At 36.0% G+C, this 15,518-nt stretch overlaps 2 protein-coding genes and 1 long non-coding RNA gene across 9 annotated transcripts; all 3 read left to right on the plus strand.

The window, feature by feature from the left end:
• Positions 1 to 1,115: 1,115 nt before the first annotated feature.
• LOC119999686 (calcium-binding protein KRP1-like) lies at positions 1,116 to 1,901 on the plus strand. The gene has a single exon (XM_038847392.1). The coding sequence runs from the start codon at positions 1,285 to 1,287 to the stop codon at positions 1,642 to 1,644; it is 360 nt and encodes a 119-aa protein (XP_038703320.1). The 5' UTR covers positions 1,116 to 1,284; the 3' UTR covers positions 1,645 to 1,901.
• A 6,148-nt stretch (positions 1,902 to 8,049) lies between these two features.
• Positions 8,050 to 10,263, plus strand: LOC120000958 (indole-3-acetic acid-amido synthetase GH3.6-like). Its single transcript, XM_038849142.1, has 3 exons — positions 8,050 to 8,395; positions 8,472 to 9,403; positions 9,487 to 10,263. Exons 1-3 carry the CDS (start codon positions 8,073 to 8,075, stop codon positions 10,071 to 10,073), a joined length of 1,842 nt encoding a protein of 613 aa, XP_038705070.1. The 5' UTR covers positions 8,050 to 8,072; the 3' UTR covers positions 10,074 to 10,263.
• A 1,212-nt stretch (positions 10,264 to 11,475) lies between these two features.
• LOC120000868 lies at positions 11,476 to 15,349 on the plus strand. 7 transcript variants are annotated; one of them, XR_005468672.1, is made up of 6 exons: positions 11,476 to 11,632; positions 11,707 to 11,769; positions 13,221 to 13,478; positions 13,569 to 13,612; positions 15,123 to 15,227; positions 15,303 to 15,349. It is a non-coding gene; the product is annotated as an uncharacterized LOC120000868 (long non-coding RNA). The 7 variants fall into 7 exon arrangements; XR_005468671.1 differs by lacking the exon at positions 15,303 to 15,349 and having other exon boundaries at positions 15,123 to 15,293; XR_005468674.1 differs by lacking the exons at positions 15,123 to 15,227; positions 15,303 to 15,349 and adding an exon at positions 14,472 to 14,957.
• The last annotated feature ends 169 nt before the right edge of the window (positions 15,350 to 15,518 follow it).

Below are 15,518 nucleotides of genomic sequence, written 5' to 3' on the forward strand. Positions count from 1 at the left end.
ATTGGGCAGAGCACAAACGGGGATTAACAACATAAGGTGGTCTGACTACCATGGGCTTCTTGAGTTGTGGGTAGGCCATGGGTCCATGACAACCATGGACTATGCAAGGTGATTCCAATGTACACTCAAGGAATCCTTAGCTAATTGTGGTCTGTGGTCATTGCTTGCACGTTCTGTAACAATAGACCATGTCGTATCAGGATGTCCCAAGCCCAAAGGTACTCAGTTCATTTGCGCGGAAATTAATTGCTAGCTGATAAGAAGAGCAAACACAATTCCATGAAAGATAGGAGTTCAGATTAGTGAACAATTAGAATAAGAAAGAAATCTTTTCACTGGACGGTTGCTTTTGCCGTCAAGTGTGATTCGGGCTTTGAGAATTTGACTTCGATACAAAAGGAAAGTATTTTTTTATGATTGCTTCATAGAATCTGAGCTGGCGAAGATTGGCGTAAGTCGTGTGTACACGGGTGGTAGAGTGTAGTTGACGCGTCGCAGACACGTATTATTCTGTTGGGTTCGTTCCATTCTCATTTTTTCTTTGATTATTTCCTTTTAATTTCCCAAAACGAACTAGTTTAGACTTTATCAGCCCATCATATAATTTGTTTCATTTCTATCGTTATTTTGTTAGCTTGGGATATGGAAATCGGAATGACGGGAAAAAAAAGATGACTCTTATTTGCACCTCATTTTTTGCTAAGTACACCCCAATCTAGTGTATTTTCAAAGGGTGAATGGGGTGTACTTAGCAAAAAATGGGGTGCAGATAAGATTCATAAAAAAAAAACTAATTTGAAGTAGTTTACGCCTTTTTGGAAGACGATTCCACGCGAGCTGAGCTGGCACTCTGAGGTCGGCGTAGTTTCCGACGTATCGGAAAAGTCAAATAGATGCAACAAAGCGATGATGTGATGATGTGACTAAAAAAAAGTCTTCGTGTAAATCAAGAGTCGAATGACGGTTATAGCCTTGAAGATGACAAATAGCCGGCCAGTCTTTATTGGTCAGAACTAGAGAGGCAGATGGCAAATATTGACGAAAACACCCCGAGGAGAACTTCATCGAAACTGTTAAGCAATTGCCGTAGCCTGCAGAATCAGAACCGACAGCAATTAACTCACTGTTTCTTTGCTGTCATCTATAGAGAGACCATAAACCCCTCCTTCCGTCTAAGAAGAATCACTTCACACCTTCCTCCCCTATATATACAATCTATACATACGATCCGATACGTACCTGCACAAACACTCCAAGGACCAGAAACCTTTTTTTTCATCAAGAATGGCAGGGGTCGGTGGAAAGGCGGTTGATTTCGAAGACTTGTTGCCTGTAATGGCTGATAAACTGGGCGCAGAAGGGTTGATTAGGGAGCTGTGTAATGGGTTTCAGTTGTTGGTGGATAAAGAGAAGGGAGTGATTACTGTGGAGAGCTTGAAGAGGAACTCTGCTTTTCTGGGTTTGGAGGATTTGAAAGATGATGAGCTTGCGAGTATGGTGAGAGAGGGCGATCTTGACGGCGATGGGGCCTTGAATCAGATGGAGTTCTGTGTGTTGATGTTCAGATTGAGTCCTCAGTTGATGGAGGATTCTTGGCTCTGCCTTGAAGAGGCTCTTGAAGAGGAGCTCAAGGATGTTGCTTGATTTCTGAGAGGCAGAAGAACGACACCGTTTAATTCTTGTAAAGTAATAATAGTTCATTGTTTTGGGGAAAATGCAAAGATGGTCTTGGTATTTGACTTTCGTTCATCTTTTCTTTTTTTGCCCTATTGATTGTCATTGAAATTCGGATGCACAGAATTAAACAGATACATTGAGTCTTCATTGGCAGTTGAATTAACAATGAATTAGTACAATGTAACTTCATCAACTATTTTCAGATATTTATTTGGGTCCTCAAAGACTTTTGATGCATACAAGTCTGCGTTTCTTCATTTCAGCAACAAATTTTAAAAGACCATCTTGTTTTGATGTTTTCTCATCTGATCAGTCTCCAAATTTGCCTGGATCAGTTAATTATGTAATCTCAAGCCCATAATGTTCCTGATTGGGCTCTAGCCCATAACACTGAAATTTGGTGGGCCAAGCCCAATAGGTAATATAGGGAAAATATTGGGCTTTACAGGGCTGATCAGGTTTGTTTGTCCAAGTATCCAACCAATCCAAAATTGGAAGGCTATCGGGCCTGTGGCTGCCTAGACGTAAGAAAAGAATAAGAACAAAATGGGAAATGAAAAGAATAGAATAAAGGATAATGTTTAACACCTTCAAAAGACCCTTATTTAATATGGAGTGTTTGATTTGAAGTGGGTCCTACATGTCTCTTTTTAATCAATGATTATTTTAATGTCACATAGATTTGAGGGACTTTTGGGGGTCTCTAGCATTGTTCTTCTATGTGAAACTCCTCGACTAATTAAAAAAACCTCAATTACTGAACATGGTCACGAATTCGATCACTCATTGGTTTACTTAATTTCTTGGTGTTGAATGGTCGAATGATTCCAGTTACATATACTGAATATTGTGTCATTCATGTATAGTCCTCTCAATTAAACCCAAATCATTTCCTTATAGAATTTTGGCATCATTATTGATAGGCTTGCCTGCCAATATTACCTGGCTTGCCTTTACAAATGTACGTGAATCTTGAGTCAACGTAATTTTCTTGAAATCTTATTGGGATATAAGATAAAAGTCTTTGATAATGGTTTTTGTCAACAAGGTCTTACCATTATCTATATATACAGTTATATATGTATGTATATTTATAAGCTTGAAGCTGATCGATGAATCAAGAGGAGGGCTGTTGTGACAATTTTGTCTAGCGAGTCCATTCATGAGATAAGAGTAGGAGAATAATTAATACAGACCAACTGAACAAGAGGAACATAATTATGGTGGCTCCTCAATATGAAGGAGACACGAAAAGCCAACTCTAGCTCTTTTTGGATTCATTAGTCAATGATACGGACCCAGTACAGTCGCTCACATTCTTGCTCCCCTCCCTTCAATGATTAATTATTTTAGAACTTTTGAAGCATGACTTGGAAATATTGTTATGAATTCTACAGTTCAAGCATCATACCTAACGCATGTTACGAATCTAGTCTTAATTAAGGAGATAGTATTTAAAATTAGATCAATAGTTTTTATGTTCTGCGATTCAATTTCTTTCTTTCGTTTCTGTATTTTTATTTATAGAATTATTTTTATAAAAACAGTGACATATATATAAAATATATTCCAACAACTTGCCCATCACTACTATGAAAAATCTGACAACCGATGCAATTTGAGAAAAATATTCAGTAGTCGTAGCGCAATGTAAATTGAAATTTCGGATAAGATTCATCACCATCAACAAATATCCTTTAACTAAGAAAAAAGCATTTTTCACTGTACACTTTTTGTGAGAAAACTTTAAACATGCATGAAGGTGACCACTATATTTTGTCCGTACTGGTGGTCAGGCTAATTATGTTTAGAAACTTGGGGCTACGTAAGCATGTTCGGCATAATTGGTGACATGAAAAGATAGGCAGAAAGGTACATCTCGTGTCATAGGCTGGTTAAGGTTTGTGTGTCAACATCAACATGTGTTTACGAAGAGAAACTGATTCATGGTAAAAAAAAAGTGTCATCTTTTTCTCTCTTTTTTTTGTAATCATGCCTGCCATGGATGCATTTCAAATGTGGATTAAGCTTATCCTTTCCCAACATCACTTGCATTTGCCATGTCTCGGAATTATATGGTACAAAGTTGTTGAGTGGTCGTACATCGCGCGAGACTTTGTACTTATTGTAATTATATGTGTGTGTACGTGTATGCGAAGAATAAAATTTCATATTAATCTCACTGTTCTCACATAATTCAATCAAGTGATATATAAATAAAATTCAGTTCCTCACATATTGTGAACAAGTTTTTTGGATTTCGCCCATGAATAAAAACGTGCGGACTCGTGACCCATAATAGACAATATCTTCAATATGTTCGGACTAAAATTTTCAAATATAACAACTCTTTTTAGAGTATTAAGTCTGTTTAGGTATCGGAACAACATCAACATGTGTTTACTCACTGATTCATGGTTAAAAAATGTGATTTTTTTGTGATCTTTCTTGCCGTGGACGCATTTCAAATGAGGATTACGATTATCCTTTCCCAACATCACTTGCATTTGCCATGCTGGAAAATACATGGTACAAAGTTGTTGAGTGGTTACACGTCGATCGAGTGAATTTGTACTTTGTTTGTAATACGTGTGTGCGTGCATGATCTCTTTCAAAAGCTCATACATTTTTTAGGACAATGGTGCATGCACTGATGCACACGTAAATTCAAAGATGGAAGCTGATTCAGTCTTGGTAACCCTAGTTGATATAGTAATATTTGTTGTATACTTGTATTTAAGCAAACACTGGCTGTCAACCTTACTGGCTGTAACCTTCCTTTTTCGAATAAAAATTAAAACCTTCTAGAAATATTTTTATTATGTAACCTTAAACATTTCTTTGAATTCATTTTTCTGATCACTTTATTTTGCTAAATTAAATGATTATATTATTATGGATGCATTTTTTTGCATGAAAGGTATTGACCGCTATGGGTATCTCCATGGTCATTCCTACCCTCCCCCTCGTTTTATTTCAATAAATTATCTCGTTTCATCCACTTGAACCCATGATCTCTTAGAAATGGGAAAATGAGTAATCAAGTGACCATTTATTATAGTTGAGAGATAAAAATTAATCCAACATTGCATGCCTTTTTGTAAGTACTAATTAATGCGATGTTATCGAGGGATTCAATGTTAATAGAAGAGATAATTGGATGCATACACCATGTTCTTGTGAAATGTGAATTTGCTTAAAAATTAAAAAGAGAGTTTGACTAGCTTAACTACATAGTTAATTAATTAATTATCGTAAATCCAAGTACTTTAAATAATTAACATTTTCCATAGAATAATACTCCATTTCTTTCCATAATCTTCCAGTTAAGGTTGCCGAATGCTGAGGATTAGGTTGCACGAATCTGATTTGATTGGTCTGGGGAAAACTAAACTATTGAAGGACTGTTTAGCCAATTATGTTTTCTTTTATTGGATCGATATTGACGTAATCATCACTAAATTTTCTTCTGATTATGTAATTTATTGGAAATGAAAATAATTAGGTTAAAAATACGAAGAAGATCCTTCATAACGGCCGTCTCTTTTCATGGGTTGTCATATTTGTTGACTGTATGACAAACTTAGGCAAGCGAATATTTATTCGACACGTGCATATTGATCGTGACAATACAAGTTCATAGGAGACAACCGGAGAGGAGGCCGCGGCAGGGACCACAAGTCAACTATTGAATATTGATGGTGTGTTCAGTAGATTTATGTTGTGGCATAGGTGTTCCGTCACTCGAGATCCCCATTAACTACTCGTTTTAAATGGGCAAACACATGTAACCATCGAAATTTTGGGTCAAAAAAATGTGCTTTGTCTGGGTAAGTTTTGTTACAATCTTAATATTGGAAATGAAGTTAGGTCGGCAGTTCACCAAGTTGTCCGAATGAGTTGTTAAAACTATGATATTGCTTGGTATAGACCAAGTTCTACGCGATTTATAAACATTACTCAATATAATATTTGAAATATATTTTAGAATGACAAAATCACATGGGTCTTGGACGAAAATGTGGACAATGCCTTAAGTAGTTTGGGACCAACTCATGTTTTTCTTTTACTTCTCACATCCTTTTCTAATTATAACATGGTATCGGAATGTAGTCTCGATCCTAAAGACCTGTACTCATTTGAGTCATTGTTAGAACTTTCGGACGTCCTCTACTCATTAGGTGAATGGTATCACAAGGACTCTAACATGTATAGTTCACTTGTTAGATCTCGGATAACCTAGCCCACAAGTAAGAGGAAGTGTTAAAACTCCCACATAACTTAGCCTTGACCCAACATAATAACACTTGAGGCGCCTTTTAGAACAACAAAGCCACACGGACCTTGAGCGAAAAATGTATACAATACCTCATGTGATTTAGACCAAAACATTTCTCTCATCTCCTTCTTCTACTTCTCACCTCCTTCTCCAAATTATAACATGAGTGACGAATTGAATATGCAATTTGATATTGGATCAAACAATTTGTTTAAGTTGTCTTAGGATCTCGATATTCAAAATACGCAAACTGGATTGGCCAACTTACCTGACCTAGTTTATCATCATCCCACAATTAAAACCAAATAAACGTAGATCGGTCTGCTTTAGTCTCGCATTATTTTATTTTACATGATCCATAATTTATTATTATTAGTATTATATATATATGTATGTTAAGATTAGTTAAGATATATGTTGATTTCGTATCAAGTCCTTGATGGGAACATTATTTTATTACAAGTCTCGTTAAGTATGCATGACATCATTTGCCTCATAAAATTAGCCCTGGTGAGTCATGGTTGTCGCATAATGCACATACCATTTAGTGTTGGTTTCTATATGAACTTCACCTTGATATTGAAACAAACACAAAACTTATATGCCTTAAATTCATTCGCAATATTAAAATTCAAATTACATACCATTTCGTGTTATTGTCTTGATGAACTTTACTTTAATATCGAAACAAGACAAAACTTATATGCCTTAAATTCCTAGACAATATTGATATATATGCAAATTGCATACCATTTACTGTTAGTTTCTAGATGAACTTTACTTTAATATTGAAACAACCCAAAACTACCTTAAATTCCTTGAAAACATTGATATGCACATTATATACCATTTAGTGTTAGTTTCTAGATGAACTTTACTTTGATATTGAAACAACACAAAACTACCTTAAATTCCTTGATAATATTGATATGCAAATTATAGAAAATATTCAATAATTGGAAACTTTAACTTTATAGATCGGAGTCCATATATATGCTACGATGTGAAAATTTAGTAATATATATAGAGAGAGAAAGGCGAGTAAGTAATTCATTGCTATATATCCCACACTCACTACCACATAACTGGAAGAGGAAACCAATATTTAAGTACATTATCACCTATATATTTCCTTTGCTTGTGCTACCAAAAACAGCAAAGAAGTTAATTAACTCTTGACCTTTGAATTGTGCACAATTACAATTACAATTACAATAACAGTTTGAGTTAATCAAACTCAAGCCCTAGTTAACAATATTATATGGGGCTGTTTCATCATCTCTTTGAATCCATGAATTGTTGTTAATTAACTTAATTGGTAAAGGCTTTTGAATTGAAAGTAGAAGCCACCACATTATAAGCTGAATCCCGGAAGCAGCTGCATGTTTCTGTAGCAACGCCGACAATGCGAGCATGTACATGCGTTATAATTCGGAAATGATGAAGATTCTAGCAGGATATTCCAATTATTACAGCTTCTTAATTGGACGTGAAAGATTCAAACGAATTCGTGGACTCCACATATTCCACATAACGCACATGAAATTTCATACGTATAATTCAACAAGGATAACTGAGATACCAGTTAATGGGATACCTATCATAACTGTTTATAATTTAAATTTCAAATCTTTCTCCAGTCTCCACCATCCATGAATTGATACCAAGCTCCTATGAAATGGGTACACGTGTTGACATGGTTTAATAGGAAGACTAAATATATTTGTCTCTTATTCACACACAGCTGTATTTACCGCGAGTTTACTGGAGATTACCCGTCCAAAAGACCTCCTTTTACGGTCCCACTTTATTGAAATCGTCTTTCATCAAGACCGTTCCACACGGTTCCCCGGTTTTCGTTTAACTCCTCAAAGCACACTCCCTTGGTTAGTTTGTTTTTTAACGCGGAAGAGTCAAAATAATGAAAAAGAAATCACAACAATATATATTCATGACATTCCCCATTTTGCCCTTGTGGTGTTGACTTAGATATTTGCAAACTACGTCTAAATTCATTTTTGGGCTATATATACCACTTGCCTTCACTCAATTTTCCTACACCAAAAAAACAACCAACCCCATAATTGCTACTCCCCGGTACCTAGTGTTTTTTACAATGCCAGAAGCACCTACGAACTCATTCGAGGAAGCCTATGACATCCGTGATAAGAATTTGAAGGCATTGCGATTCATTGAAGATGTTACAAGTAATGCCGATGAAGTCCAAAAGGGGGTTCTCCTCAATATACTGTCTCGTAACGCCAATGTTGAGTACTTGAAGCAACAAGGCCTCAATAGTGATGTTATAGATGTAGACACTTTCAAGAAGCTGATTCCTGTCGTCACATATGAAGATCTAAAGCCCTATATTGATCGAATCGCCAACGGGGATACATCACCAATTCTATGTTCCCAACCAGTTTCAGAATTCCTTACCAGGTGAGTCTTTTTTTGGCAGTTTATTTGTGACTATAGTTCTGATCAAGTTGTTAATTCTTTTTGGGTTTATGTGTAGTTCTGGAACATCAGGAGGGGAGAGGAAATTGATGCCAACGATCGAAGAAGATCTCGGTAGGAGATCGTTGCTTTATAGCCTTCTGATGCCTGTGATAAATCAATTTGTTCCGGGTTTGGACAAAGGAAAAGGGATGTACTTTTTGTTCGTAAAATCAGAAGCTAAGACTCCAGGAGGACTAGTGGCACGTCCAGTGCTTACTAGCTATTACAACAGTAAACAATTCAAGGAAAGGCCTTTTGATCCATATAAAAACTATACAAGCCCAAATGAAACCATTCTCTGCCTTGACTCTTACCAGAGCATGTACTCTCAAATGCTCTGTGGCCTCTTCCAAAACACTCAGGTTCTTCAGGTCGGGGCAGTTTTTGCGTCCGCGTTTATTCGAGCAATCCGGTTTCTTGAAAAACACTGGCAAATTCTCTGCCATGACATTAGAAATGGAACATTAGACACAAAAATCACTGACCCAAAAGTGAGAGAAGCTGTCCTGAAAATTGTCAAACCGAACCCAACACTTGCTGATTTTATTGAGACAGAGTGTAGGAAACAGTGCTGGAAAGGAATCATTACAAGGTTATGGCCCAACACAAAGTATATTGATGTTGTGGTTACGGGTACAATGGCACAGTACATTCCCACACTTGACTATTATAGTAACAGTCTCCCACTTGTTTGCACCATGTATGCTTCTTCAGAGTGCTATTTTGGCATCAATTTGAACCCTCTCTGCAAGCCAAGTGAAGTCTCCTACACCCTCATCCCTTCCATGTGCTATTACGAGTTTTTACCGGTGAATCGGACTGATCAATTCGCCAATTCCATCACTGAATTAACACCGGTCAGCAAGGATATTCTGGTTCAAGAGTTGGTTGATCTCGTTGATGTTAAAATCGGACAAGAATATGAACTTGTTGTCACAACTCATTCTGGTAAGGTTTATTCGACACATGAACCACATAATTGAAATGAAATCTTTAGCTCCAATAAACTCTCTTTTTTTTTGGATTCTCAGGTCTTTACCGTTATCGAGTTGGGGACATACTTCGAGTGGCCGGATTCAAGAACAAGGCTCCACAATTCAATTTCATTTGCAGGAAGAATGTTGTGCTCAGCATTGATTCGGACAAAACCGACGAAGTTGAGCTACAAAATGCAGTGGAAAATGCTGCAAACAATCTGATACAATTTGATGCAACTCTTATAGAGTACACAAGCCATGCAGACACATCTACAATTCCTGGTCACTATGTTCTCTATTGGGAAATTAACTTAAATGGGACAATCACCATACCACCTTCAGTGTTTGAGGATTGTTGCCTTGCCATTGAAGAATCACTGAACAGCGTTTATCGCCAAGGCCGAGTCTCGGACAAATCAATTGGACCTCTTGAGATAAAGATAGTGGAAAGTGGAACATTTGACAAGCTTATGGACTATGCTCTGAGCCAGGGTGCATCAATTAACCAGTACAAGGCACCAAGGTGTGTGAAATATGCCCCCATTGTTGAGCTTCTGAATGCAAGGGTTGTTGAGAGTTATTTCAGCCCAAAATGTCCGAAATGGGTTCCTGATCGTAAGAACTGGTCTAATGACAACTGAAGAAATCAAGAACCAGGAAATTTCTATATATTCTGCTGTTTTTAAGTGAAGTAGTCAAGGGCTGTGTCCAACAAATAATGACTGGCTGTACTAACTAGACAGTAACTTATTTTAGTTTTGGTGCTTTTCTTTCGTGATTTCGTACTTGTTGCTACTCGTGTGTTTTCTTGCTTTCAATAAAGACAAATTTTCTTCCTTACTTCAATAGCAAGAATTTACTTTTTTTTGCTTTGTATTTGAATACCATAAACATTTAACTTGAAAACCAAAATGAAAAATAGAATTGGGCTTAAGCTAAGTAGGCAATTAACAAACTTGATTAGTTAGTGTTCACTCTGCCAAAACTTTCGCTCTAGTCCACACATTACATTTATCCAACTTATGTGTTCACATTCATAATATAGCATATTATATCATTCTAGTAAAGGTGAATGATTTGGTATGTTCATTTGTCCCACTTAAATCTTAGTTTTATACTGAGGATGTATGTAATACGATCTGTTGGAATAATTTCTCATTTGGAACAAAATCTATAAGATACCAATCAATCTAATATTCTGACATAAATGTCCCCGAATTTAACAACAATAAGTTAAAATGCATGGGAGTAACAATAGTACCTGTACATCATTGCCAAGCAATTTTGGCCCCAGAGAAACCGATTGTCATATGTGTGATCAAGGGTGTACGTGCACCGGACCCACCCTCCATGAGACCTTAATTACTTTTTGTCTTCGAAGAGAAATCTCTAAAATTGTATTTTCCAGTACGAAGAAGAATGTACTCTAAGAATATGTTTGAATTGAGAAATTTGTGGAAAGAAAATGATAGTTTATTCTTAATTTTTTTTATTTGCATAGTTTAGAAAAATTAAAGAGAGGAATTTGATCAAGATAATTGGGGGAAAATTTCATTATATATTTGTTAAAATACTTACGACTCCAATTAGTGACCTGGGTGTAACTAGTTAAGGTATTTATAAATTAAAAATATATTTTATTATTGTACATAATACTTGAACAATAAAGATAAATTATTAAATTAAATTTTTTTTTATCTATCCAAACATGAGAAAGGATAATATATTCTCTCTTCTCTTCTCGTCTCTTTTCTTCCCCTACCCCAATTCTCTTAATCCAAACAAACTATAATTAACCAAAGCAAAACACACTTTTTTTTGGTAGCATTACAATATAATATATATGTAATATCTGGCATTCTGGCATGAATAGATAATTTATTTTTAATGTTCTTAATATGAATTTATTGCAAGTTAAAAACACAGTAAGATTTATTAAAAAAAAAACACGTAAGAAAGACAATTATTTTCGAACGCTTAATTAGGAGCTACTAGCACGACCAAATGACCTAACTGTTTCTCTCACTTTCTGGTTTCCAACTTTCCGTCAGTCTCTCAACGCGTAATGGCAAAATCGTTTTAAATAGCGCCGTTGAGGGACTATATGGGAAACTAAAAGTGACGCGAATAGCCTATTGGCGCTTTCGAATTAAGAGCGGGAGAAAATTTCTCCGGATCTGCTTCTCTCCTCTGCGATCTGGTTAGGGATTTTGATTCTCCTTGAAATTCTTGGATCTTATTTTGTTTTGCAATTGATCTTCAATTTGATTTTAGGCGCGCCGTGCGCGAAGGGGAAGAACTCTCTCCGGATCTGCTTCTCTCTCCTCGGTGATCTGTGTAGGGTTTCTCTCCTTAAAATTCTAGCATCTTTTTTCGTTTTAGTTTTTTTTGGTCGAATTGATTCTTAGGTGGTTGAATTAGATGTTATGCGCTCAATAGAGAGGAACAAAACTCTTCTCTCTCCCGTCGGTGATCTGGTCAGGGTTTAGATTTCCTTAAATCTCCTTAAAATCTAGAATCTTTAATTTTTTTTTTAGAATTCACGCTTAATCTGTTGAAAACAGGGCTCATGGAATACTGTTTAAGATTCATGATCGGGTGAAGAAGATCCATATCAAACACGCTTAATCTCTTCTCTCTCTCTAGAATGGATTACTCTCTGCAATCTCTGATCCTTAACCTTCTCCACTCTTCTTCCTCAGCGAGACTTTCTCTTTTGCTCTTAGATGTGGACTCATGGCAGTTGTAAAGTGGAAGTGTTTAACATACAAGTTTTCGTAGTGTGTTTTTTTGGTATCGTTCTTGTTTTACTGAGATGGACTCGTAATTAGGTTAGATCTATGTTTAGTTTTGCTTCTCATTCTGTTCATACTTGTTTCTTGTACTTGCTGTTGCGCGTTTTGGCCCTGTAAAGTGTAAGTGTTTAACATGCAACTATGCAAATTTTCGTAGTGTGTTTTTTTGGTATTGTTCTTGTTTATCTGAGATGGACTCGTAATTAGGTTAGATCTATGTTTAGTTTTGCTTCTCATTCTGTTCATACTTGTTTCTTGTACTTGCGTATGTTGTGCAATTTATATCTGTTTCTAGTTCTTTCAGTGCAATGTTTATGAGCTTGTGTTGTTCAGTGAATGCTGTTGAATTACTTGGTTTACGAGTTCTTTTATAAATTAAATGCATAGACACTTTCATTTTTATATCAACGGTGCCCATCCTCTTTTTTGAAAAGAGTCAAAGACATAACCAAAATTCATTAGATTATGAAATTGGGGTGAATTTCGCTGTTCAAAAACTTTCTGCAGTTGAAAGATCTAGTGTGTTAGATATTCATTAGTGATTGAACTCTGTTGTGTGACTTTGTGATGTTATGTGTTACTTGTTGGAAATGTTAACAAGCCATTGCTATGTTTTCAATTTTTCATGGTTGAGGATGGGAATATATTGCACTGTCATTTTTCGCTATTTCTTACTGTGCAGTTATATTTCTTTGCTTTTTCGATATACTTGAACTTATTTGATTTCATGCGCATAGTTTTAACTTTGTGATAGTTTTGACCTTGTATCTGATCATCAAGTGAATATACGGAAGGAAGCAGCTGTTGAAATGGTTCAAATTGTTGTGATGATTATGGGTAAAATGATTTGCACAATCCCAACTGTTACTTCAATTATCGTTTCCGTTTTACAATCCATCCATGAATTCTGTTGGTTTTTTTATTGCAGATTTGCCCTTGATATTTGTTTTCTAGAAATTTCCATAAACATTTTTGTTAGGTTTTCTTTTCCAGATTGACCATGCAAATTACAAGAGGATCTCATCTGTTTTGGAGTAAATCAAGGTAATATGCTTGGCGGCATACCGGACCTAAGTATGCCGCCAACTTGATTTACCTTGCTGCTTCTGTGCTGAGATGATTACTAATGTTGCTCTCTGGCTCTCTGCCTATTTGAGGCAGTTAAGGTTTGAGTACAAACTCAGCCTGGTTTTACTAGGAGTGTTTTGAACGGACTTCCCAACTTTGTTAAATCAGTGGGAGACTCTAGAGGTAAGCTTTGAAGTTGTTTCACTTTGACATTATAATCCTTTTTTCTGTGAGATTGCAATTATGTTACTTATATGTCATACGTTTTTTCAGGTTCTACAAAGGCCTTGTTCCTCTCGTAGTGGATTAAATTCCATGTATGTGGCAAACTTTTTATGTTATATATCATTTATTTGTGGATGCTGTTAATAGCAATATCTGTCTCCTGATGTGTAATACTATTAAGCGTTGCTCATGTTCCTTTTTTTTTTTTCAAATGTGATTCCATCATCTATAATATGCTTCTTCTTGTGTGTGGATTAGTGTATATTTTTTTTTAATGTTTTTTAGAAGCATGTAGTTTTTGAACTTAGTGCTGCTTTGTGACATTAGATGAATGAATGCATTTTTTATTTTTTTTGAATTGATATAGTTCAAAATGGCAACACTCAAGACCATCTTCTAAGTTATTCATTTTCAAAGCTAGAACTAGCTACAATTCAGTAACCTGTAGTTGCACTATGGCCCATAGTAACTACCAAAAAATACTAAAGCTGCTGAAATTTGTTGCTAGGTATAAATCTGTGTGTTTCTACTTGAAGCATATAATGGTTCTACTTTCTTTTTTTTGTAAATATAATGGTTCAGCTTGAGTAGTCCAGTAGTCCCTTGTGCTTCATCAAGTGCTTCTCAATGAATTGATTATTCTCGTGTTGTTTAATACTTTAATTTGGTCCTATCCTCAGGATTCGGTTATGTTGTGATCCTCTCCGTGTTGTGTCAAGTAACATGTTATTCCTCTGTCCATACTGGGCCTCAATGCGCATTGTAGTTTCTTTGACTTTTCTGAGCTGGATACTAGGAGTATTTGTTTTGTGCATTTTATGTAATCTTTATTTTAATAGGCATGGTTACTGCAACCTCTAGAACTGGATCATGCGATGTTGTGTACATTTTTTAACTTAAAAATCTGAATATATTGTGTTAAACAAGTTATGTAATCTTTGACTTCTTCAGGAGTTTTGCGATAGCCTCGTAATCAGTAGAGAGGTTAGAGTCCACATATAGCACTGGTTCCTGCTGTTTTTGTTTCCCCTTCAAGCAATACATCCTCATTCTCATCCTTTTGTAATCAGTACTTCGGATTTGTTGGACATTTGTCATGACGGCTAAGATTTCAAATTTACCTATTTAGGGCCTACATCTTTTATGTCTGGACGTGGAATATGAATTTATTAAGCTAGGTTTTGAACGAGGTTTGAGTTCAGGAATATGATTATTCTTTAGGGCTTTGCCAAGTCTAACATGGGCAGAAGCTTCAATTGGGTTTCTGACTTTCTGTAGATGCTGTATTCCCCATGAACTGTATTCAAATTAGCTGCATGGTCTCTGCTGCTAGATTAGAGAGAGGAAAAAAAAAACTTTGTTTTCAAGCAATACTGATTCTTGATACATACAAGTGAGATGCCGTGACTTGATAGTAATATTTGTCTGGTAATGCGCTTACTCCTTGTGTTTGCCAATTTCTTCTGGTGTAAGCCTAACTTTGTTGTCTGATCTCTCCATGATATGCTTGGTATGGTTGTTGTTTGTGATTTTGTGATATACATACTCTCTGACACATAAGTTCATGTAATTTGGGACGATTTAGAGTTGATCTGCATGCAGGCTATCCCTAATCTAAGGACCTATGGAGCAGACGTCACGAATATGGTTTCAGCTTTGCTCGTGTAGTTGTCTTACTCTGCTGACAACAACGCTATAGAAGCAACTGTAGGTGATGTTGACCTTTTTGTATTGAGCTTTCTGGAAATTTACAATTCATTCTTTGTTTTCTTACTCTTACAGGTGCTCAGTGGGGGCATCCACGATGCATTCAAAAAAATAATAAAAATAATAAAAATTTAAACATAAAAGTAACGAGAACACAAAAAATTTAAAAGTTTCAAAGGTATTGCAGAGGAATTACATTTCAATTTCTAGATGACAGTTAACTACAAAAGAACCTTCCATAACACCCCAAATGCAGGAAGCCTTGGAGTTTAAAATAATTTGCACCTCAAA

The sequence above is a fragment of the Tripterygium wilfordii genome, chromosome 6 (genome assembly GCF_013401445.1).
Source record: "Tripterygium wilfordii isolate XIE 37 chromosome 6, ASM1340144v1, whole genome shotgun sequence".
In the NCBI taxonomy this organism is placed as follows: Eukaryota; Viridiplantae; Streptophyta; class Magnoliopsida; order Celastrales; family Celastraceae; genus Tripterygium; species Tripterygium wilfordii.